This window comes from Branchiostoma belcheri, unplaced genomic scaffold (assembly GCF_001625305.1).
Source record: "Branchiostoma belcheri isolate BF01 breed outbred unplaced genomic scaffold, Haploidv18h27 scaffold130, whole genome shotgun sequence".
NCBI lineage: Eukaryota > Metazoa > Chordata > Leptocardii > Amphioxiformes > Branchiostomatidae > Branchiostoma > Branchiostoma belcheri.
Genome location: NW_017802714.1, coordinates 527,530 through 552,963, shown reverse-complemented (window position 1 = coordinate 552,963; position 25,434 = coordinate 527,530). Strand labels below are relative to the sequence as shown.

Below are 25,434 nucleotides of genomic sequence, written 5' to 3'. Positions count from 1 at the left end.
AAAGGTCACGTTTTCGTGGTGGTGCGTTTTCGTGGCTCTGTGTGTGTGTGTGTGTGTGTGTGTGTGTGTGTGTGTGTGTGTGTGTGTGTGTGTGTGTGTGTGTGTGTGTGTGTGTGTGTGTGTCTGTGTGTGTGTGTGTGTGTGTGTGTGTGTGTGTGTGTGAGTGTGTGTGTCTGTCTGTGTGTGTGTGTGTGTGTGTGTGTGTGTGTGTGTGTGTGTGTGTGTGTGTGTGAACAGCATAACTCAAGAAGGCTTAAAATTGACAATTTTGATATTTACTGGGTCAGTAGTTTTTAAGAAGAGCTCCAAATGATTAGATTTTGCGCCCCCCCCCCCGGTGGTTTGTTATGGTACTGCAGCGGAACTGCTGATCGTATATGTCGTGATCTAAACATGTTGGGTGCACGGGAAGTGACGTAAGTTTAGTCCCCGAAGCAGCTTGTTTGGGAACTAATGGGACGTTTTTTTAAGCTTTGAATAACGATAACTCGAGGACCGAGCAACAGATTTTCATTTAATTTGGTATGTAGGTAGCTTAAAGGGATTCTAACAAAATTTAACTACATTTAACTCAATCAGGATCTAATTTACATAATTAATGACGAAATTCTATAAATTTGCTGCGTTCCATTATAGGATAATTTCAACTTTTGACGTGTGTGATTAAAAGGAATAGATATTAATTGTGCAAACTGCTAGAAATAACTTGCTTTGTTTAAAATAAGACTGTCATTGGATGGAGAATATCAACGACCGATTTAATTAACGCAAATGATGATTTTATTTGCATGAATCAATAAGACCATGAAACAGTTTTTAACTATTATTCATAAACAAAAGTCTACTGTAGGATGACGGCTCAAGGTGAGGTCATATTATCAAAACGTAGCTCTGAGCTGAAAAATACAGCTTCGTATAAGATAGTGTCAACACTGTGTGCAAAATGATATTGTGCACGGAAACTATTTGATTCTTATAAAAAATAAGAATGAAGGTTGGAATTAAGTTTAGTATTGTACTAGAAAAAAAGATCTGTTGTAGTAATATGCGTGCGTTTAAACCAACTGTACAGGTGGTCATTTGGCGTTGTGCTGTTCGAAGTCACGACGCTTGGAGACGTTCCGTATCCAGGTCGGGAACGCACTCTTCTTGAAGACCTTCGCACAGGATACCGTGAACCATGCCCACCTGGCCTCCCACAAGACATGTGCGTATAAAAAAACTTGTTGTCCTCCACAGGTAATTTTTCTAACTTTCCGAATGAATTGCACACTTTTTGTTCTTGAAGACTTAGATATATTATTAACTAAATTTATTTTTTTTAACCTGACACACAATCAATAGATAACGATACATGTATGTCTGTGGAATGTTAAAAACAAGTTATATAAACTACATGAAACAACAGCATTCGAGACTTTATTTAGTTTGAATAATAAATCATTGATGACAACCTTTTTATTTTGTGTCTGCAAAATAACCCGACAGGTACTCGATGATGCTGCGGTGTTGGGAGTGGGATGAAGACGACCGTCCGGACTTTGAGGAACTGTACCAGGAGCTTGACGCCGTTTTAGAGTCCATGACGAACGGCTACATGAAACCACGTTGCAGCTGGACAGACAGTTGGACTGAGGCTTCAGAAAATTCTGGATGTTCCAGCTCTACAGAGGCTGCAGAACCACCTGGAAGTTCCAGCTCTGCAGAAGCCACGGAAACACCTGGTGATTCCAGCTCTGCGGAGGTGCTGGAAACACCTGGGAGATCCAGCTCTATTGTGGCCGTGGAAACACCTGGAATTTCAAGCTCTGGGAAAAACCCTCAAAGTTCAGAGGTTACGGAAACACCTGGAAGTTCCAGCTCTTCAGAGGCTGCGAAAAATACGGGAAGTTCCATCTCTACTGAGGCTGTAGAAAAGCCTGGAAGTGCATATGACATTCCTAGAGCAGCCAGAATGCGATTACAGGTCGCTACTGGTATCTGTAACGGCAATGGGTATCACGAAGAATTGGAAATGGACTCCATTCGCGTTCGCAAACATATGAGTTTATGATTAGTTATTTAACCGTACTTTTGCTTCCACGCATGAAGGTATATGTATTGACAGTTGAAACTTACTCCCCGTGCCCCTGCACAAATTCCTCAAGACATTCGGTTCTACCGATCTAAGTAACGTTTAGTTTTCAACATTTTTTTTTCTTAATAGGAAATCATAAATTATGTCGGGCAATTACCTGAAACTAAAATGCATAGGACAGATATACTCAATCCGGGCTATCGTACAAAATGCATTGTTTGGCAATTCTGAGAGAGAGAGGAGTGGCCCGAGATTGATCTGAAGGATTTCTAACCGACACACCAAGTGACCGAGCAGGAGTTGAATTTTAAATTCACGAGTACATTGCCCTCGGGTTTTTTTACCTTAGACATTACTTAAGTTTGGTACCTATTGTACATGCTAAACTAGAACTTTTCTAGAGATTTTTCTCCCTCCCAAACAATGACTTGAGCATTACCCCGAGGTTACATCGCACTTTGATTTCACGAATGCAAGACGTTGTTACATAATTTGTTAAGGACGTAACCCACCACTTCTGTTAAAGATGGGAGGGGGCTCGAATTACTCAACCTACAACAAAAATATCGTCAGAACTATGCAGTTCGCCAACAATCAATTGAATTTTATTTATGATCTAATTTGCATATCTGCAAACTCAAAGACACAACAACGGACCCTGAAAATTATATTTCAGACAAAGGTAAATTATGCAACAGCAAGTAAAGTTTATTCCCGAATTTATGATAACACAGAATTTCCAGTCAAATAAGCTTCTGAAAAGCGCTTTTTAGTTCAAGGGACTTAATTTTGAAGTAGGAGAGGAAAACGTTTAAAACAGTGCAGTTGTACAATAGTCAGACAAACAATAATTAAAAAGTAGAATTTTAGAAGAGACATAAAGCCATAAAATATTTCACAAATTACAGTACATTAATACACCCATATACTAGTATACATACATTTATAGATATACGTTTCTAGTGTTAACGTGCTTTTATGAAGGCAAATATTTCATTTATAAATACAACATTCCTAAATTCTGCATTCAGTTGTGCTTTATGTTGTGTACATTTACGTGGAATGTTAATTACACGTATGAACCCAACCCCTGCCCAAACTATGTACATCTGCCGGGCAAACTTCCACCCAACTAAGCATAAGAACAGAAAATCCTTTTTAAAACATTAAAAAAACAAAGACAGCTGTAAAAACATATCAACAAGACATGTTAATTAAACAATTACCATGCTATGTTTATAAATCTAAAAAGAAAGCTATTGCATATTTATTGGATACAAAATCAGATTGTTGATAATTGCCTTTTTCTAAAACAACTGTAGGATAGTTTCCATTTTTTCTATTCAAATTTCTACTGGTTCTATTTGTATTGTACACCATACGTGTGAGCCAGTAATTTTCATTGTGTATGCATATGGGGTATTGTTCACCAATTGTAATTTTACTTTGGGTATCAAAATGTACCATTTGACAGAAAAGGGTGGTTGTTGGTTCAGTAAGACAGTTGTTTAGCATAGGGTATTCGAAATTTAAAAGAGATTGCTTTAAAGTAAATTATGTTTGTTTAAGGTTGCTAGCCGACCATGCTTTACTGTACGACATAACTTTGCAAAAGTACTAAATTAGCATTGGGTACTTCTGATTAATAGGAGCCGCAAAGTACCATGCCCATATGCATGTCTTATGTGCAATAGTCTATCTGTAGTTAGATAAGGCCTATGCTCAGACAAAACAATGTCACGTGGGTAACGTCTAGGTAACAAGAACACATAGTTTTGTGAAAGTGCTTTATCAGCATAATGGACACTTGTAATGAATAGGAACTGCACAGCACCAGGTATTATTCTGTAAGTGGAAGTGTAAAAACATGACAAAAATTGTTTAAAAACGACACGATCATAACATCTGACGTTTTGCGAGTCATGGTCAGTTGTGGGCTGTTTGTGGCCACAGTTGTGGGTGAAGGGGACGTACTTGTGACGTGAAAACGATTGTTGCCAGTGTTTGTACCACCAGGGTGGCAACATTGGAGCCAATAGGATTTTCTGCAGCACAGACATACAGACCAGCATCTGATGCAGCTGTAACATCTCTTGCAAACACTGTACCATTTACATCCACAGTCACCCTTCCATGTGACTCAATATCAGCGTTTAGTCCAGATGGGAGAGTGACTGTGATGTCTGGTGTGGGGATCCCTGAAGCTTTACAGATCAACTGCAGTGTATGTCCATTATACAACGTCATATTATCACCTCTGTGCTGTCAAGCCTTGATCACGATTGGTGTATCTTCACAGTATGACATCAGATCTTCAGGACTGATGTCTATAAGCTTCTGACCATGGATGATATCAGGTTGGGAACAAGTGATCTGGTTTTCAAACGGGTACGACCCAGTCATTTTAAACCTCATGTCAACCATCCTACAGCACTGCCAGGGGTTGTTGTCAATGTTTATGTCATAGATGGACTTGAGTATATCATAGGATGAGATGGGAAGACTTGTCAATTGGTTACTTTGAAGGGAAAGGGAAAGGTAAGGACTTGTTTGAATTGACAATTGCAAGTCTTCAAAGGGAAACATTTTGATGTTGTTGTTATCCAGATTGATATTTAGAAGCAGTAGATTTCTGAATAAGTTGGGCGGAATGGATTGAATACGGTTGTACGACAGAAACAAGAATTTAAGGCCTGGTGTAGGGTTGAAAGTTCCAGCCTGAATATCAGTGATGTTATTATAGGATAGACCCATGTCCCCCAAGTTTGCAAGTCCTGTGAACATGTCTGCCCTCAGGGTTGTTAACTTGTTATAATCTAGGAATAACATTCTTAACTGTGGTGTTGGTTTGAAGGTTCCACCCTGAATATCAGCAATGCTATTATTGGACAGCATAAGTTTCTGCAAGTTTCCCAACCCTGTAAACATGTCCGCTCTAAGGCTTTCTAGGCGGTTTTGGAAGAGACTTAATCCGGTCAGGTTTGACAAGTGGTAAAATGCCTTGCTATTGATAATAGAAATGTGATTGTCATGCAGATATAGAATTTCTAAGCTCCTATAACGTGAGAAATCAGACTGACTGATAGTTGCTATTTGATTACTCCACAAATACAAGTGCGTGATGTCTGTCGGCAGGTGCTGAGGGACACTGGTGAGGTTCTGACTGCTGCAGTCACAGATTTTGATGTCTGTCGGCAGGCCCAGCACGTGAGGAACACAGGTGAGGTTCAGACTGCTGAAGTCACAGACTGACGATGAGCAGCTGCAGGCAGCTTCTGCTGTTCCCAGCATCTTAAGGACGACTAGGAGGAACATCAGCACACCTGGTGGCGCCTTACCCATCATGGTGCACTCCCTGTCCTGGTACAAGATGTAAGGAATGATATACTTGGGCTCGTATTATACTGGTGAAGGTATACATTACTGTTTTCTGTCACTTACATGATCGACATCCTCTGACAACCCCATAATTATAGTTTTCAATGCTTTTCTTGCAATTTATATTACGGCATATACTTTCTCATATTGCAGCTGTTTTGTAAGATATGGTTAAATTCTTTAAACGGGCGAAAGTTAATGCATTCGAGGAAGTCATCCATTATCATCAAGTGTACATGGCCTTACTATGTATTTATAATGGTTGTGATAGCCTGTAGAGGTACTTGCACTGATGCAATTATGTGCACCGGTCCAATTTTACTTGCAGAAAGGCGTGCATGCAAGTGTTAATTCGAGCCCTGCATGTATCAATACAACTATACTCTGCATTCCCGCACATGTTGCTAAAAACAATACTAAACCCCTCATGTGTCACTATCAGTTTGTACTTTGTAGGATCAAACTCACCTTGATGCTGATGTTGTGGAGATACAGAGAGTCAGCTGCTATCCTGGAATTGAGATGGCAAACTCTTGTTGAGTAAAAGAAATAAGAACATTTGTTTCACTTGTTCATTGATTAATTATTGTATTTAACGTCTATATGATGTGCTTTGCTTGCTTGTATTACGTATTGTCTGGTGGCGACATGAATATAAGTGTAACTCGAATGTGTCGCCGCCATGTCTTGTCACTGTATGTTTCAATAAGAAATTAGAACATAAACTATTGCTGCTTATCACTTCTTAAATTGATTATTGGTTATCGTTTCTGTAATCAGCATATCTTACCAAAAAGACTAACGATTATCAGATTTGTCGTTGGCGTTTACCTTCTAGTGCTGACTATGTCCTTCACATTTTACATGACCCATTTTGTAAAAAGGAAAAGTAAGTTGACAAAACCTACCTGTGCGGCGGTGTAGGGAAGATTGTCAGTTGTTAGGTAAAACCCAGGCTGATTGATCATCCACTCAAAACCTGGAAACAACAAATTTAAGACTTAAACAGAATTCTCTTAAAGGGTTACTGTTAGTTTCATGATTCTAAACTTTTGGGATCGGTGCATAGCTGCAGGACAGTAATTATAAGTTACATAACTACCTCTGATGCCAACTCAAAAACTTCAAAAGCACCTTCCAAGTTCCCTTTGGAGACAGATAGATTTTTAGACACAGGAAGCCGTGCTGGGTGTCTTCTCACCTGAATATAAGGACCTGGTGAGTTTGACAAATGTCTACTCTGGATAGTCTCTCCTCTATTTTATAGCTGCGTCACAACCAGGTGTACGTGGCGCAAATAGTCTGACTTGTACCTTGATCCTTGTAGAAAATGGTTGATTGGTAAACTTTGACCTGAATGGTTAAATATTAATCAGGACATGTAAATGCCTCCTATGTATTGTTTTCGGTCTTTCTGTGTGTGTTTCTGTGTGTATGTTTCCCCAAACTTGTGATCAGCATAACTTAATAAGGCTTTTATGGATTCAGTGCTGATATTTGGTGGTATGTTGGTGGTAGGATATAGAAAAGCGAAGGTCAAGGTCAATTTTCGCCCCTGGTGGCCGAACTTGGTGAGATTAATATCACTATATATACGCATATATCATCTTATGTTTGTGGTCATTTACATGATTACTGATGAAATGTTGAAACGAAACCTTGCCAAAGGATAGGAATTTCACATAGGAAATGAATATGATTAGAGAAAACCATACATAGAATATATCATGCTAAATGTAATCATCGCGATTCAATGATCAATGAAAAAATTAAAATAAAAAAGAGAGAAAAATTACAAAGGCTATATTGTTATGTCGGCATGAGGTCTCCGAATTCTTGTTGAGACTGAAATGTGAGAAAGTAACGTTATATATACAGTACTCGCCACGGCTCGCCATATACAGTACTCGCCACGGCTCTTGCCCGAGCGTAGGGTGGTGCCCATCTCCATTTCGTAGCCCTTGGGCGACAGCATGGGGCTAGTCCACTGGTAGTGCTGTGTGTTTGACCTTCCCACACTCTTTCTCATATGTGCTGTGAGTGCAGGCGGGGCGTGCTCGGGCGGTATGTATAGCGTACAAGTGTTACCACGCCTCAGTAGCGAAAGACATCTAATTTTGGGTGTGTTATAGATGTCTTAGGTACTGGTTGTACCGGGAGCAGGACCGGGAGGAGGACCGTGAGCAGCGCAGAGAAAGAAGTGTGTACCATTTTTAAACTCTTTGGTATGACCCGGCCGGGATTTGAACTCACGACCTCCCGGTTACAAAGTGAGCACTCTACCAATTGAGCTATTGCACCGGTTATGCTGGCCGGCCGGCAAATAAAATAACGCGTTAACCCACCCGCCTGGAGCCTGCACAAATCAAATCAACTTTATTGCTCAACAACTGTAGCTGGTACAATGTATGGCAAAGAAACAACAATGGTACATACATAAACTAATACTAAAATATTATTCTAACGAGCTAGCCCATAATGATACTAAAGCTAATCTATTGTGTTTTCTTAGGAAGAGTATTATTACATTCTGTAATTCAGGGGATATATCAGATATTTACAATATGGTGTCGCTTTTAAATTTGTAGTGATTCAAATGAATTTTCTAACGTATACTGATATCTGAGTAGGACATGAGTATCATAAGATATTTTGAGTGAGATAGCGTAATATTAGTTTTGGAAGCTATGGATTGCATAAACTTTTGTCTGTTTTCTTCATATGTTGGACATGACTAGCCTCCTTCGCAGTCTTGTTTTGCGTTATTTTTTCTCTGAGCGAATAATATTCGGCCGCGAGGGACGGTTTGCTGCCGAGGGAGTTTTTGCCACGGAGAGAAGGTTTCGCGCTCCAACAAGGAAATAACGCCGACGCCCAACAAGACTGCGAAGGAGGCTAGGACATGACATCATAAAGTGGAATTCGTCTTCAATACCCTCCTTGCTTGTCGGGCACAATCTCTGATCGGCTGGACACAGGAGTCTAGTAAATTTTAACCATAGGTTTCTATGACCAAAAGCTATAGTACTGTCTGCCCTGAAGATTGCATATAGAACGCAGCTGTTTGGATAAAACCGCTCGCCGCGGCTAACGCTCAGTAGCTGGCCGTTCAACTTTTACTTAGTTGACACCACACCTACGTCTGGATATACTACACTCCACAGCATAGAATGATCCACAGGTTTTTCGGTGAATTCAACAACTATTTGTATCCATAACAGTCACCGAGGAATTTGGAGCGAAACTTGGCGTGCCAACCACGCAATTACTGTTCATTTATGGTCAGATTTAAACTATACTTCTGAACTTGCAGTTCTCACAGAGTCCGCTAGGGGCGATGTCTTCCCCGCGCGGGGCATGCTGGAGAACCTGTGACGTCACGTAACAACCTCCCTAACAACAACAGGGGCAGCTGTAACAGAAGTAGTCAGTCATTAGTAACGGGAGACACCTTGGCTTTACAACTAAACTTGTCGTACCACAGATTTTCTTACACCTGGTGTTGTTTGTTACTGAGTTTACAAAGCTGAGCCGTCGTCGTTGACATGAAACTGTGGTGGCCTTCTGAACCTAGAGCGCGGACCTAGTTGGATCACCTCGCCAGTACTGCCCCCCTCCCCTCACGAAAAAGTTTGGAACGTTTTGCAAACTCCTCTGTGCGAGATAAACAGCAAACATGCCGCCGAAGAAGAAAGGGAAGGGAAAGAAGGGGAAGAAGAGTGCGAAGGGAAGCGCCAAGGGCTCCAAGTCGGGGTCCAAGCCGGCTTCAGCGGGACAGCAGCTGAACGAACTCAGTAAAGAGTTTTTCCTGATTCAGATCCGAGATTTGGAGAACAGACTGGGCCGGTAAGCAAAATATCGTTTTCTCCTATAGTTTTCTCTAGACACTGGAATGTATGGTCAGTCACAAGCTTGTGGTGCAATAGACACAATAAGGATTTACAGGGAAATTGAAGCTTATGAATTCACCAACTTAAATATCTGTTGACTTTGTTATAGTTTTTTTTTTTAAGTTTAGAAATTAGAGTCATTGTTACAGTTGAATGTAGTCAAAAAATTACATAGCAGCAATGTTTCCACCTCTGCAGTAGTATTACTGTACTTCCAAAATTACCCAGCCGACGACATTTCATTTTGCACAAAAGACAAGGTATCAGTGGAAGGGGTAGCTAAGCTACTCACAAATTTAAATCCAAACAAGGCAACGGGCCCAGACGGGCTATCACCTAGGCTATTAAAAACTGTAGCTACTCAGGTCTCACCTATATTAACAATCATTTTCACACAATCCCTAACCACTGGTGATGTGCCTCTAGATTGGAGGTCTGCAAACATCACACCTATCTATAAAAAAGGTGACAAGGCTGCGCCAGCAAACTACCGGCCAGTCTCACTGACGTCTGTTTCTAGTAAAATTTTAGAACATATTGTGCACTGCCATATAATGTCCCATCTTGACAAATACAATATTTTATGTCCGGTACAGCATGGTTTCCGAAAAGGACTTTCGTGTGAGACCCAACTACTAGTAACTACCCATGATCTAGCACATGGTCTTGACCAAAACCTTCAAATTGATGCCGTGGTGCTGGACTTCAGCAAGGCGTTTGATACGGTACCGCATCAACGCCTGCTGAGTAAGCTCCAGTACTACGGCATCAAAGGGCACATCTTGTCCTGGCTCAAAGCCTTCCTAACGGAGCGGACACAGACCGTGGTTCTTGACGGCGAATCCTCCAAACCCTCAAGGGTTACGTCCGGTGTGCCTCAGGGCACGGTCTTGGGCCCGCTTCTTTTTCTCCTTTACATAAATGATTTGCCCGACATAGTTAATAGTAACGTACGTTTGTTTGCCGACGACTGTTTGTTATACCGGGTTATAAAGAGCCCGACAGACGCCCAGGGCCTACAGGCCGACCTGGACGCGCTGACCGAGTGGCAGGATCGTTGGCAAATGAATTTTAACCCAGCTAAATGTCACACTATTCACATTACACGCAAACGTAGACCACTTGTTACGCAGTATAGTCTTTGCTCGGTAAATCTTACGACTGTAAAATCGTACCCTTACTTGGGAGTTCACATCTCCAACGACATGCGTTGGGATGCTCACATTGCTCACGCTACTGGTAGGGCAAACAGGACCTTGGGAGTTATCCGGCGTAACTTATGCCATTGCACATCGCAAGTACAAAAACACTTGCTATAAAGCCCTGGTGCGCCCTCAACTCGAGTACTGCGCCTCAGTGTGGGACCCCTACACAGCTGGTGGGGTGCAGGCAGTTGAGCGCGTACAACGCAGGGCAGCCCGGATGGTCATGAATGACTATGCCCGCACCAGTAGTGTGACCGAAATGTTGCAAAAACTCCAATGGCCCACTCTTGCAAACAGAAGAAGAGAGGCACGTCTGACTACAATGTTCAAAATAACTCACGGTCACATGCGCATACCCTCTGAACAATATCTTATTCCTGCACAGCGGCGCACCAGAGGTAGCCACGCCTTTAAATACAATATTATCCCTGCAACGAAAGACTGTTTCAAATTCTCATTTTTCCCACGCTCGATACGAGAGTGGAACAGCTTACCTGCCCAGGCCATACAGGCACAATCTGTGGAGGCCTTTCGGGCCTCTCTACCGTAAGGTCCACGCACCTCCCCCCCCCCCTCAGCGATACCCCTTACGGGGTTGTTAGAGGAACCAAAAAGAAGAAGAAGAAGACAAGTTTGTCCTCACCTCAAAATCTGGCCATGCTACATTTTGTAACCTTGCTGATTTCACAATGATTTCTCGCATTATTATCCAAAGTTATGGTTGAAAGTCCTGTTATCATGGGCATGGATTAAATCGACCATGTTCAGTCAGAACTCAAACCATTTGCTGGTGTGCTAGAAGATGGTGGCCTTTGGTCTTTGGGGAAAATTTTCTGGATGGAGAAAGATCACTGTTGGAGTTAGTAGTGTATTTGCGAGACGCTGTGAATGAGGATCTACGTAATTGTACAATGTATATTCTAACTTCACTAAGGTCGTCTCAACACAGTCACATTACATAACAAAACCAAAAGGATGTATCAAATAAACAAGGTCACAGTGTCTGTCAGACCAGGGATAGTCCACAGAAACCCTAAATGATTGGTGCCGTTAGAATCATCATCAGATCACAATCTGTAGTTGAAGAAGTGCCGATTATCCTAAGACCAGTCTCAGTTAGGCCACACCGACTTAATTTTATGGATGACATCCTCTGAAGACCTCCAAACTAGTGAGCGCGGGCAAAAAAAGGAAAAATCCGGCCAAAAATAAAAATGCTACTAAACCATAGGAATACAATTAGCCTGTATTGTGAATTTGGCGCATTACATAGCGACGTATATGGCAAGGCGGCACATGCCGGCATTTTGCTGAATTTATGAATCGGTACTGTACGTATGTACTGAATTCATGAGTCGTGGAGCTTCGGTAGCCTGGGTGCCATCCTCCAGAGTTACTAGTACCACCGGCTTCTTATTGTCGCTAACCACCATGGACTATACCCAGGCCTAAAGCCAGGCCAGAGCCTCGGAAGACGTGATCTTTTTTTTGTTGTTGAGATCAGGCGAAAATCAATGCGCACGCTGATGTCATCCAGAAAATTAAAGCGGTGTGGCCTTACTGTTAAACTTAAGCAATCCTAAGCTAACCTTCTACAAATAGTCTTCAATGCTAATCTCTACTCTAGATCTCAAACCCTGAGAAACCAGACCTACGATACTGACATTCCCAGAACTTCAAGCCCTTTAGTCAGAAAATCCAATTGTAATCCATTTCTGAAATAAAGAAATGAAAGATAAAATAATTTCCTTGCTGCAATAATAATACAAATATCTCAATAGAAATATCTCATTAACATTTTGCGCAAGTGAAAACTTGGTTGTGGCAAGTGGGGCAATTTGATTTTTGAAAACTTTGTCTAACCCTGAACTTTCCTCTATGTTGTAACATGTCTGTAGGTACCAGACCAAGTGTGATGAGCTGGACATCTCCAATGATGAGTTCAAGTCACAGTACGAGCAGATGTCTGAGGACAAGAAGGAGATTGTTTCATTTCTCAAGAAGACACTGGAACAACGCAACGATGAGATTGCAGACCTCAATGACAGGTATCAATCCAATATTTCCACCATTCCAGAACAACACTGTTGTATGGACTATTTTTAAATTTGTTGTTTCTGTGAATAGTTTCATCAGGTTGGTAAGAATAAAGAAAAAGGGAATAAAGACACTCTTTTTACAGTCAACCAACATTTCTGTGACCGTCTGTCATCTTCCTGAGGGCAAGTCTGACTGGTTCACATTGCGTAGCACAGGTGAGCTACAAAGATGTGTTCCCAAACACAAAGTATTTACATATTTACACAGTCACAGGGAACAGTAATACTATCTACAATGTGCAATGTGAACCAGTCAGATTTTCCCTGAGGAAGGTGACAGACGATCACCAAAACGTCGGCTGAATAAACCTCTTGGTTGTGTAAAAAGATTCCCTTTATTCAATTCATTGTTGTACTTTTTGTTGTTTTTCTTTGATTAGTTCTAGTGAAGGTAATGATTTGTTTGTTTTGCATTACCCGTAAACTGCCTTTTTAGGCATAACGCATCAGTTTTACTTTAGTACATATAAGTGTAAGCTGGGTAAGACCAGATTGTAAGGTTTGAACCACTCACACTGGGAAGGTACCCCTACTTGTTTCAATAAGTGCGGTGGGTTCTTTAACATGCATGGGGTGTGGCTGTCCCCAAGCATGGGATTTAACCTTTATTTCTCGTCCTATCCAAGGGACACCCCTAACTGAAGCTAGGAACTCATTTTTAGTGAGTGAAGTGAGGAAAGTCTAGTAAAGTGCCTTTCCAAGGGCACAAGATCAGGGAGATGGGTAGGAAACAAACACAGGACCTCTTGATCATGAGCCGAACACGTTACCGATTAATCCACACTACCCCACGTTTGATTGAAATTGTTTTACAAACATGTCCCTACATGAACCTGACCAGGTTGTGTCTGTTGCAGGTTGGTGGGGCTGCAGCAGGCTAAGGACCAGGAGAAGGACACGTATGAACAGCAGCTGGCCACACTCAGGACTGAGTTTCAGGAGACCAAAGACCAGCTTACGTCAGAAAACATGATCCTCGGTGGGGAATAATTTGTATTGATTTTATCATTGGTGTGTGCAGCATGTAGGACGTAATATTCATAATTAATGTGAAAATGCCATTATAAATCTTTATCAGTTGTTGATGGGATTATGTTGTACTTGTGATGTGTAATTTAGCTAAGGGGGCACACCCCAGTTTATTTGGTGTTTCTATTCGAAGCTGCACACCCTCAAATCTAGTGACCGTCTCTGCCGTGGAATAATTTGGAAGGAGACTAACTGTACATGGGACTAAAGGGTACAAGACCATGCAGCTGAGTTTGATTTTGTTACCGAAAATGTCACCTCAAACTTGGCCCCTAAAAACCCTTTCGTCACTTTTTTACCACGGACTACCACGGACCCCTGTTGCAGAAGAACCGGGGTGTGCACCGTTAAAGCAAGGATCACAGTCATAAATTTTGCGAATTCCATGCTGAAATGTTAAAATGGAAAAGGACTTAACACATTAAAAAATGTATATTAATAATTATCATTTCTACACAGAAAACAATGATTGAATCAAAATAGGTGATGCTGATTATAACTTGTTTGTCTGTTAATGTCACAAGACAAGACAAGAAATTTAAAATCTCTATTTCATGGGGACATGAGATTTTAGACATCTTGTTGTGCATGTTTCTTAGTTTGTATGTGTGAGCGCCGTTGTTGACCTTCTGCAGGGCTCGAAATTTATTTTAGGGAATAGATGCACTTGTGCACCCAAAATAAAGATTTAGGTGCATGAAAAAAATTTTGGGTGCACCATATAAAACAAAACCTAATTATGCATGGTTCTTACTGCTCCTCTTCTAAGCTTGAATCTGAAATCGGAGCTAACTTCAAAATCTTACACAAGTACTACAACAAAGATTTTACAATTTTTCTGACCCTTAGATGCCATGAACATCCTATATACTATGATTGTACATTTAATATGTACATAAATACCTACAAAATTATTTGGGTGCACCAGTGCACCCACAGAAAAATATTGGGTACACAGCTCCAATTTTGGGTGCACTAAGGTGCACATGTACCCAGTATTTCCAGCCCTGGTATGAGACACAAATTTCCCCCTTCCCTCCAGGTGGTAAACTAGCCTCCCTGGAAGAGTTCAAAGTTCAGAAGGAGGACCTGATGGCCAAGTTTGCACAGATGGAGGATAACCTGCAGCATCAGAAGGAGGACCATGAGGAACAGATGTACCAGCTGGAGAGGAAAGCTGTGGTGGACAAGGACAGGTTTGTTTGGCATCTGTATCTGTATCTGTATAGCCAGTATAACTGCCTTTGACAGCGTGCAAAACTGTGAAAGGCTGGTTGCCCAGTTGCCCTGGGCAACCAAATTTTACTTGGGGCAACCTATTTTTGAACCAAGGTAGCCCAGTGTGCTACCTGAATTTTACGAGGTGATTTTGGGGTGAAACCACTGGGCAACCTGCCCACTGGGCAACCTGGTTCAAAGAAGTATTTTGTACACTGCTTTTGGCATAACACACCAGCTTCACAGGCATGCAGCGCCACGGCAGCTCGCTACATAACACCGATCAACTTGTTACACCTTGAACATCTAACTCCAGACATTGTTTAAAGCTATCTAATGACAATGCCCCTACTGTACTTGGTGACGGCGAGTTCCACTCTGTAATAGTTCTAGGAAAGAATGAATTCTTGAACACCTCAATCCTTGGCTGATAACTCTGGTACTTGAAGGCATGGTTATTTCTTGTTCTCTTCTGGGGTCATTACTGGTAAACCCCCTTTAGGAGTAACACACCAGTTTTGTACATGTACACTTAAGTATAAGTTGTATAGGATCAGACTGCAAGGCTTGAACTGCTCACACCGGGAAGGACCTTTAATCTTTTTGATAAGTGTGGTGGGTTCTTTAACATTCATGGGGTGTGGCTCTCCCAAACACAGGACCTTCATTTAGCGTCCTATCCCAGGGTGGTCTCTAACTGAAGCATACCATACAATACAATACAAGTGATCCTCATGATGTCATGGCTAGCGAGTGGTAAGCAAAATGCGGGCAGTGGTTGGCTGAAAAACAGCTTGCATGATGTCAGAGGAGCAAGCACAGCTTATAAAATCCTCACTGCTGTTGGCCACTTCACCTTGTATCTGTGTCAGCTTAAAGTGCTCATGACACCAAAATATGACTTAAGCTGATTGTAATTGACATAACTAGTATTACCTGGCTAACGTACAGACTCATTAACAATAAACATGCAAGTTGTTCTCCTGTTACATTCCAAATTCTAATGCCCTACCTTGGAAAAGTCAGTACAAGCCAGTACTGGCAGGTGATTTGCATCCCTACATTCTATTTTTGCATGTCTGTATTTTTTCCTGAGCTGATGTCATCCAGTGATGTCAGCTCAGGAAAAAAACACGGAAATGCAAAAATAAAACATAGAGATGCAAATAGAGTCATGCCGAAAGTGGGCAATGGACCTATACCATTATTACGTCACAGTTTGTTTACCTGTTCGAAAGAACATTCTCGAACGGTCAGTTAAAGAATAAAGATCATTTCAAAGTTTTCAAAGTAAGGTATGTTTTATTTTTGCTGCGTCTAGTTGTGTTGACACAGCATTACATGCCGCATGTGTGATTTAGTTGTGACATGAGACGAAAGTAGTACTGTATTAAAAGACTTATATTAGGCTAACGCTACACAAACACACACTGCGCTACGCACCCCTGTACAATATAAACGTCGATTGACCGGCATTCATTGCGTTAAACAAACTGTGACGTAATAATGTTATAGGTCCATTGGGCAGCTTGCTAAAGAGTCTCCAAATATCCACTTTTACAATGTAGAAGGCAGTACAAGCTTAATTTCTCAGTCATCCTGATAGTACACTTCCAATTTGTATACATTTTACAGACTTTTTTGGTGTATTTGGTCTTTAATATATCTACCATGTACATCCATGCAGGTTAAAGAAGGAGATGGTTATGAAAGTTAACCAGGTCGCGGCAGAGTTCCGTAAAGTCTCCAACAAACAGATGGCGGAAACCACCAAGCGAACCATTCGGGAGAACGTGTCCATCAACGCGCAGCTCTCCAAGATGTCCGACAAGACTCTGGACTTGATCGCGGAGAACGATGAGTTGAGGGCCAAGGAGAAGGATCAGCGCCAGAGAATCGAGATGTTGGAAGCCACAGAGAAAGAGCTGGCAAAGAAAAACCATTCCAACCAGAAGGTAATTCAACATGCAAATAAGTTTCACACTTAGGCTGTATTTCTTTATAAGATGTATAACAGTCTTGAAGTATGAGGGACAGGGTGTATTGGAGTAACTTTATCAAGTGTACCTCACTTGATAATTAATCCGGCATGATGATGATGACAAAGATGTAACATAACTTGACACAATAGAATGAGGAATTGGTATGGAAGCGAGATGCTGACATTTGTAAGCAAATGCAGATATTTCTTCTCAAATTTTCTTTAAATATTCTTATATGTGGGAGATCATCAGGTTTTTCTTAAGCAGCAGTCATCAATTGAGCATTTCGGGTCAGTCATCAAATTTCATCATGCAGTCTTGAAAGAGTTGTTGTTTCGTAGTATAGAGGCATGTTATTTGGTTAAATATATGATGTATCTTGGAAACTTTTGTTACCTCCATGAAAAATGGAGGTATTGTTTTTGGCGTGTCTGTGTGTGTGTGTGTCTGTGTGTTTGTGTTTCCGCACACTTTTAGTCAGCATATCTTCATAAGGCCTTTATAGATTATGATGATATTTGGTATGTTGGTAAGTCTTAGGAAGACAAAGGTCAAGGTCAAATATGGGCCTCCTGGTGGATGACCTTGGTACTGCAGCAGAACTTCCGGTTTTGTATCTTTTGTCCTCAACATGTTATGGTCTTGAATTTTTGGTGACAGATAGCTTTTCCTGTCAGGAATAAGTGGTGTGAGTTTGGTCCCCCTAGCAGCTTGTTCTGTCATGTTACTAAAGAAAGAAGAGACCAGGATCAGCAAAATTTAATTTCTGCTATCATGTATAAAGTGTTCAGCTCAGAACCAATAGCTCCCGAGTTCAAATCCTCCCATGCCACTGTGCTTGTGCCCTTGGGAAAGGCAGTTACACAAATTTCCTCACTTAATTCAGTTGAAAAGAAATATTGTCTGCATTGGTGGCAGAATAAAAATAAGTTGAAAAAACTTCAGTGTGTTAAATGTTAGAAAAAAATGTGTAGAAAGGAAATATAAGTAACACCTTACTGCTGCTCTTCAGATCATCCGCATGCTGACAGAGAAAGCCAAGCAGACGGAGGCTGTTCTGGCAGAGATGGAAGTCAGGGAACAGGAGGTGCAGGACATTGATGCAGAGATCAGTCTGTTACGCCGGCAGAACGAGGCCATGTCTCAGGAGCTGCAGAAAATCAGCACAGAGCTGGAACAGAAGGTGAGTCATGGCAGGGGTGGAGTCTTATAATTGGTGTAAAGGCCACACCAATTTAGTTAGTTGATTCTCAGATTAACTGCTTCATTTTTGTTCTGATTTTCCAAAACAAAGGATTCAGGTTCTAAAACAACTTCAAAATACTCATATTTTGGTCCAAACAGTTGAAAAAAGCTTGTTGCCTTCCTAGATGTTACAGTTTATCCATCTATGAAAACATTGGTTTGATAAAAGGTTAAAATTCATTGTTCAATCATAAACCAGCCTGGTATGTTGACCTCAGGGCACCAATCATAGCTTTTAGGGCTATCAGAGGATACCGTTTCCCTGTCCTTGGTACTGAATATGTGATCTTTTACCAACAAGTTTCCCTGTCCTTGGTACTGAATATGTGATCTTTTACCAACAAGTTTCCCTATCCTTGGTACTGAATATGTAATCTTTAACCAACAAGTTTCCCTGTCCTTGGTACTGAATATGTGATCTTTTACCAACAAGTCACCCTGTCCTTGGTACTGAATATGAAATCATAAACCAACAAGTTTCCCTATCCTTGGTACTGAATATGTAATCATTAACCAACAAGTTTCCCTGTCCTTGGTACTGAATATGTAATCTTTTACCAACAAGTCACCCTGTCCTTGGTACTGAATATGTAATCTTTTACCAACAAGTTTCCCTGTCCTTGGTACTGAATATGTAATCTTTAACCAACAAGTTTCCCTATCCTTGGTACTGAATATGTAATCATTAACCAACAAGTTTCCCTATCCTTGGTACTGAATATGTAATCTTTAACCAACAAGTTTCCCTGTCCTTGGTACTGAATATGTGATCTTTTACCAACAAGTTTCCCTGTCCTTGGTACTGAATATGAAATCATAAACCAACAAGTTTCCCTATCCTTGGTACTGAATATGTAATCTTTAACCAACAAGTTTCCCTATCCTTGGTACTGAATATGTAATCATTAACCAACAAGTTTCCCTATCCTTGGTACTGAATATGTAATCTTTAACCAACAAGTTTCCCTGTCCTTGGTACTGAATATGTGATCTTTTACCAACAAGTTTCCCTGTCCTTGGTACTGAATATGTAATCATTAACCAACAAGTTTCCCTGTCCTTGGTACTGAATATGTGATCTTTTACCAACAAGTTCCCCTGTCCTTGGTACTGAATATGTAATCTTTAACCAACAAGTTTCCCTGTCCTTGGTACTGAATATGTAATCTTTTACCAACAAGTTACCCTGTCCTTGGTACTGAATATGTAATCTTTTACCAACAAGTTTCCCTGTCCTTGGTACTGAATATGTAATCTTCTACCAACAAGTTTCCCTGTCCTTGGTACTGAATATGTAATCTTTTACCAACAAGTTTCCCTGTCCTTGGTACTGAATATGTAATCTTTTACCAACAAGTTTCCCTGTCCTTGGTACTGAATATGTAATCTTTTACCAACAAGTTTCCCTGTCCTTGGTACTGAATATATAATCACTAACCAACAAGTCACCCTGTCCTTGGTACTGAATATGCAATCTTTTACCAACAAGTTTCCCTATCCTTGGTACTGAATATGTAATCTTTTACCAACAAGTTTCCCTGTCCTTGGTACTGAATATGTAATCTTTTACAAACAAGTTTCCCTATCCTTGGTACTGAATATGTAATCTTTAACCAACAAGTTTCCCTGTCCTTGGTACTGAATATGTAATCTTTTACCAACAAGTTTCCCTATCCTTGGAACTGAATATGCAATCTTTTACCAACAAGTTTCCCTGTCCTTGGTACTGAACATACAAAATATGTGCTGCCATACATTTGTATGGTAGGATGGTTAATTTTTGTCTAAAAAGAATGTTTTAAGCCTCAAAATGCAAAAATAGTAACTGCATCAAGCAACACTTTAACTCAGTCAGGAACACTTACTTTGCATCTCTTATATGTTAGAGACATGATTCACCGTGAATTAAAGTGTTTCTATTTATTTATTTATTTATTGCTCTTAAAAACAGTTGGGTGGTACCTTCAGTCTCTGAAAGACTGATTTCCAAGGTAGCCCAACAGAACATACACAATGGACAACATGGAATACAATAAAATTAAACAAAATAAAACAGATTAATCAAATGATCAATCGTAACAAATGACAATAAATGATATAAACAGAGGGTACACGTAATCAATCATACAAACACAACGGAACAACCAAAACAAATAGTCAAAATCGTTAGGCATAGTCGTATTGTCAAATAATGACAGTCGGTTGTCCGTGAGGTCAGGGTCAGAGGTCGTATGTTCTTAGCGCTACTTTAAAGGCATTTATTGTTGATGCCTGTTTAGCTACCGTGTTAAGCGAGTTATAGGCTGAAGCTGCTCTGTACTTAAATGTTCTCTGTCCAGTTCTGTTTGTGTATTTGGGTTTACGCAGTAGATTTGCTTGTCTTGTGTTGTACTGATGTGTTTGGTGGTTGTAGCTGAAACAGTGTAGCAGGTAATCAGGTGCAAGTCCATGTAGACACTTGTAGACCATTGTGCAGGTGTGGTGGGTCCTCCTTTCCTCTAGTGGTCTCCAACCCAGTGTCTGGTGTAGTTCGCTTACACTCGTGCGCGGTTCCCTTCTCAGGATTATCCTGGCAGCCCTGTTCTGGAGGAGTTGAAGTTGCTGTTTGGAGGTAACATTGCAACTATCCCAAACCACATCACAATATTCAAGAATGGGTAGAACTAGAGTTTTATACAACAGACATGCAATATCAGTGGTTAAGTACGGCCTTAAACGTCTCAGCAGGCCGAGACGTTGGGCCACTTTGTTACAGGTAGTCTGAATGTGGTCATTGTAACTTAGGTTTGAGTCTAGTACTACACCAAGATATTTGTAGTAGTCAACCTTTTCCAGCTCATTGCCCCCAATACTAATAACTAGTTCAGGGGCTGACCTTGTTCTTACAGGTGTTCCCATTAACATCCACTTGGACTTACTGGCGTTAAGGGTAAGCCGGTTAGTCTTGAACCAGATTGCTATCCGGTCAAGTTCTGAGTTGAGACTCTCCTCGATGTATTTAGGATCCTTACTTACACTGAATAAGGCAGTGTCATCAGCATAAAGTGAGATCTTACTATCTGATACAGCTGCTGTCAAGTCATTAATAAACAGATTAAACAGGAGTGGTCCCAGTGTTTCTATGATTAATAGAAAAAGGCCTCACCAATTAAATTTTCGGAGTGTCTAGATTCTTTAAATAAAGTAACAGAAAAGTCATGCAAAAAAAATGGCATGATACCATACATGTATGTAGTACAATATGATTGATATATAACCCAATGCAATGATTACCAGTAAAGACCCTGATGAACATTATGTTTGTTCTTCAGTGTGAGGAGGTGTCCCAGGTCCAGGAGAAACTAGAGGAAGAGAGGAAGGCCAGGGGGAAGTTGGAGAGACTTATCCAGGACGCAGCACACAGCCTACACAGTACACTCAGTGTAAGTCTGATCCTAGCACACAGCCTACACAGTACACTAAGTGTAAGTCTGGTCCTAGCACACAGCCTACACAGTACACTAAGTGTAAGTCTGATCCTAGCACACAGCCTACACAGTACACTAAGTGTAAGTCTGATCCTAGCACACAGCCTACACAGTACACTTAGTGTAAGTGTTATCCCTATTGTGATGGAAATAAAGTGACGGTGAAAACAATGTTGGATGAAAGAATATTGGGACTTTTTTTTTTTTTACTTTTTTTTACATGTTAACCATCTTATCTTGCTTACGTTTCGATGTCTAGTGTCTATCAGACAGCTTCCTCAGAGCTTCTGACTGGTTGTGTAAAATTAAAAGAAAATTCCAATATCATGTTGATGACACTTTTCTTTTAAAACACTGGTTTGATGATGAAGTTTGACATGTTTCCAGGGTCCCAGTCCAGATGACCCTGAGTGGGAGGAACTGTCAGCCCTGAGGGAGAAACGTGACGGGATGTTGGAACAGCTGCTGACCCTGCTGAACAGCGCAGCTTCGCTGGGCCTGGGGCCAGCCACCGGAACCTTCGGTAAAACAACATCAGAGGCCTGGAGGACCAAAAGTACAGGCTTCCTCCCTGCCATGGGCATGGGTCTCACAAAAGGGTGAGCTGAACTCTTAATCATAAATTGTGTGCTTCATTCTTCTCCATGTTCTAATAAGGTATGGTAGTATGGTGTGTAGTTTTAGTCTAAACAATAGGCTGACAGAAATGGTTAATTTTGCTGGTAGACTAACCTTAACTTAATGACATATTTTTCGGTGCCTTTACACATGACAGATTTGTATTACTAAAATTCTGTATCTGTATATTAAGTATACAATGTAGCTGTTATAACTGCCCTTCGGAATAACACACCAGCTTTGCAGGCACACGGTGGCCGCTAGCTATATTATACCAAATGACCTGTTACACCCAATCTTTACACAATTTAAATTGCAGCTGTTTCAAGCTTTCTAGTGATGATGCTCCAACTGCGCTTGGTGGCAAGGACTCCGGTCCTTGCCACCAAGCGCAGTTCCACTCTATGATAATTCTTTGAAAAAACAAGTTTTTAAACACCCCAATTCTTGGTTAATAACTCTGATATTTGAACTTCATGGCAATTTTGGGTCGTTATGAGCAGCAAGACAGATCTAGCTACAACATTGGCTCTCCATATAATGATATCAAACAACACAGATGAACCATGCTATAATGTATATTTCTTCTGTTGTGCAGTTCTGTCACCCTGGGCCCAGTGTCTGGTGCAGTTGACACCGTGGCTCACTACAGACTGGGAGACCTGGGTCTGGTCCCCAGACAGAAGGACACCATCTCATCAGTAGGACAGAAAGTGGGAGGACTGTCTAAAACCACCCGCCTGGCTCCCATCAGGGCATCCAGACCTAAGTCTGTGGGTGTGCAGACGTTCAGTACACCAAAGGTGAGATCCTTCTAGAATAGACCCATTCGAATTTCACAGATCACATAAACTACTTACGTCACAGGGGGGACATTTTGAAAGAACGTTGTTCTAGAACACTGAAGTCAAACATGGCTTGCACTCGCGTTGACCCCCCAGATCGTTTTTTTTACTAAAAGGTAGGTGTTTATTCTTTCAGTAAAATATGCGGAAATGACAGGAAAACAGGCACCAACTTTGTATGGTAGCATTCCGTGCAACAATTTAAGGTTATTTTGTTCTGTGACGTATGCAGTTTATGCGATCCGTGAAAGGAACTTTCGAAATGTCCCCCCTGTGACATAGTTTCTATTCGAAATGTCCCCCCTGTAGCGTAGTTTCTATTCGAAATGTCCCCCGTGACGTAAGCAGTTCATGGGATCAGTGAAAGTCAAATGGGTCTATTAAATTGATAATTCCTTAGGCCCACTGTAGTTTTTGTCTGTAATTATGTTTTGTTTATTGTTAAGTGGCACTGGCAAAATCTCACTGGAGTGCAATGCCACTTTGTCCCTGTACTGTTATTTTAAATAAAAAATATGAGAAACCATGCAGTAATTGTCATGTACCACACTGCAAATCCTCCTAAAACGAGCCTTGCTCATTCGCCCAGAAAATATAAACAAAAAATGTGATTAAAACTATTTCCCTCACTCCATATGGGGTTGAGAAACATACTGATCACAGGACGCTTGCTTGTGATTTAACTTATAGCTAGACATGTCAATATTAAAATCTGAGTTGGAATTGCATGTACTCATTTTTTCAAAGTCAATTTCAATGGCTCTGCATATATTACATAGTACTTACCCACATGTAATTTACTCTACTGCTATTTTTGACTGAACTGGAAAGGTTGCAAAGCAATGTGCATCATGATTAAGGTGGTGAGGACTGCTATCTTGGGTTATCTTGTTTAGAAACATGTTATGCTTAGTGGTGCATACCGGTTCACTGGACTTGGATCCGGACTTGTAAGAATGTTTAGGTTCAAGTCCAAAAAAACCTAACAGTCAAGAACCGAGTTCGGACTTATTACCATAAAAGACCATTTCACATACCCCTTTTCTTTCCAAACAACCTATAACCTTCCGTAGATTGCAAAATCTTTGCTGCAAAATCAAGAAAACATTGCCATCGGGCATCGTCAAGTACCAGCCTCCATGTTATGTGGCCAAAGTTTCACTTACAAGTCCGGAACTGAACCTAAACCTCTGGACTTGAATCCGGACCTGAACCTAAATGTGGGTTTAGGTATGCACCACTATTTATGCTACATTCAACATTGTGTCCACTCCTAGTACCCCTGTCTAACCACGAGTCCTTTCAATCTTGTCTGTAATTTCAGGCCATGTTTTTTGCTGACCAGCTGCTGAAGTCTGGGAAACCTGCTGACAAGGCGACGATGGGCGGTGCACTGACTTCAACAAGTTAGCACAAGGAAGTCCAGTCCAGCTTGTCAACACGCAGAAGTTTGATTCTGATTGTGTAAATACTGTACAGTGATATCTGAGTTACAAGGTGGTCACATGTGCTGTACATGTAGGTTGTTAGGAGACAATTGTGATGCTGTTTCAGTCAGACTGTGACAGAACTAGCCACCTACAAGCTTTATTATTATAGTATACATGTACAGCCTTTTCATGACGAGACAGCTGAATATGTACAACAATGTAGTATTACATTTGTACATGTGCGTTGTATGCATGACTAACCCAATGCCCTCCATTTGTTGTTATAATCATCTGAAAATTGTACTGGTCCTTCAGTAACTGTTGTTGATAAATCTATGCTGTATTTGTACACCAAAAATAGCATGACTGACTGAACTGATGAATATGTAATACATAATTATCATAATGTTATGTGCCAATTATGTATAAAAGGTTACTTGCAGTGAGTTGTATTATGCAGTTTGCACAACTGATTCCAGAAATACAATGTGAAGTTGAAATACACTCTTCTTGGAGATTGCTTTACATGAAACACTTTAAAATTGTTATAACATGTCCACAAGTTGATCTGGGTATTCCTCAGTCTGCCAGGCAGTAGTGTAAATAAGTTGTACATAATCAGGCATGTTCATATTGAATATTCATTTTTTCCAGAATTCTTTGCTTGTACAAAAAATGTTCTAAAAATGACAGATGAGAAAATGTCCTCAACATTTCTTTTTTATGAAGATCTACTGTGATTCCCCTTACAAATCAAAGTGTTTTACATGTACTTGTAGGATAATCGACTTGAAACTTTGTAGAAACAATAAGCTTTGTTAAACATTGTGCCATTTGATCAGTTGTAACATCCTTGGTTATTTCTTAAAGTCTTGAAGATAAAAAGTACATTCATTTGTAAGCAAAGAAAACACTCCTGCCATTTGAAAGAATTTTAACATTTATTGTCAC

General features: G+C 40.7%; 3 protein-coding genes across 4 annotated transcripts in view; 2 read left to right on the top strand and 1 right to left on the bottom strand.

Annotated features, from left to right (window-relative positions):
- LOC109464007 overlaps positions 1-2,053 on the top strand; it is a 15,260-nt gene extending 13,207 nt beyond the window's left edge. The window contains exons 20-21 of the mRNA XM_019760929.1: positions 1,073-1,207; positions 1,489-2,053. Of these exons, the coding sequence (XP_019616488.1) occupies positions 1,073-1,207; positions 1,489-2,053 (700 nt within the window). The remainder of the gene's footprint in view (positions 1-1,072; positions 1,208-1,488) is intronic.
- LOC109464029 (SLIT and NTRK-like protein 5) lies at positions 1,827-6,773 on the bottom strand. The gene is made up of 4 exons (XM_019760950.1): positions 6,657-6,773; positions 6,364-6,434; positions 5,924-5,966; positions 1,827-5,437 (listed from the first exon to the last, which is right to left on the bottom strand). The coding sequence occupies exon 4, from the start codon at positions 5,420-5,422 to the stop codon at positions 4,343-4,345; it is 1,080 nt and encodes a 359-aa protein (XP_019616509.1). The 5' UTR covers positions 5,423-5,437; positions 5,924-5,966; positions 6,364-6,434; positions 6,657-6,773; the 3' UTR covers positions 1,827-4,342.
- A 2,041-nt stretch (positions 6,774-8,814) lies between these two features.
- On the top strand, positions 8,815-24,738 carry LOC109464023 (cilia- and flagella-associated protein 157-like). Of its 2 annotated transcripts, none has more exons than XM_019760942.1 (10): positions 8,815-9,301; positions 12,449-12,598; positions 13,507-13,628; positions 14,721-14,874; positions 16,584-16,851; positions 17,891-18,061; positions 21,435-21,587; positions 21,978-22,189; positions 22,807-23,011; positions 24,378-24,738. In XM_019760942.1, the coding sequence occupies exons 1-10, from the start codon at positions 9,132-9,134 to the stop codon at positions 24,462-24,464; spliced, it is 1,692 nt and encodes a 563-aa protein (XP_019616501.1). In that variant the 5' UTR covers positions 8,815-9,131; the 3' UTR covers positions 24,465-24,738. The 2 variants fall into 2 exon arrangements, with proteins under 2 accessions (XP_019616501.1, XP_019616502.1); XM_019760943.1 differs by having other exon boundaries at positions 8,816-9,301; positions 21,435-21,545.
- The last annotated feature ends 696 nt before the right edge of the window (positions 24,739-25,434 follow it).

Coding starts and splice junctions, on each gene's coding strand:
- LOC109464023 (XM_019760942.1), top strand. CDS start 9,132: ATGCCGCCGAAGAAGAAAGGGAAGGGAAAGAAGGGGAAGAAGAGTGCG. Junction 9,302..12,448: donor TTGGAGAACAGACTGGGCCG/GTAAGCAAAATA, acceptor ACATGTCTGTAG/GTACCAGACCAAGTGTGATG. Junction 21,588..21,977: donor GCCTACACAGTACACTAAGT/GTAAGTCTGGTC, acceptor ACATGTTTCCAG/GGTCCCAGTCCAGATGACCC.
- LOC109464029 (XM_019760950.1), bottom strand. CDS start 5,422: ATGATGGGTAAGGCGCCACCAGGTGTGCTGATGTTCCTCCTAGTCGTC.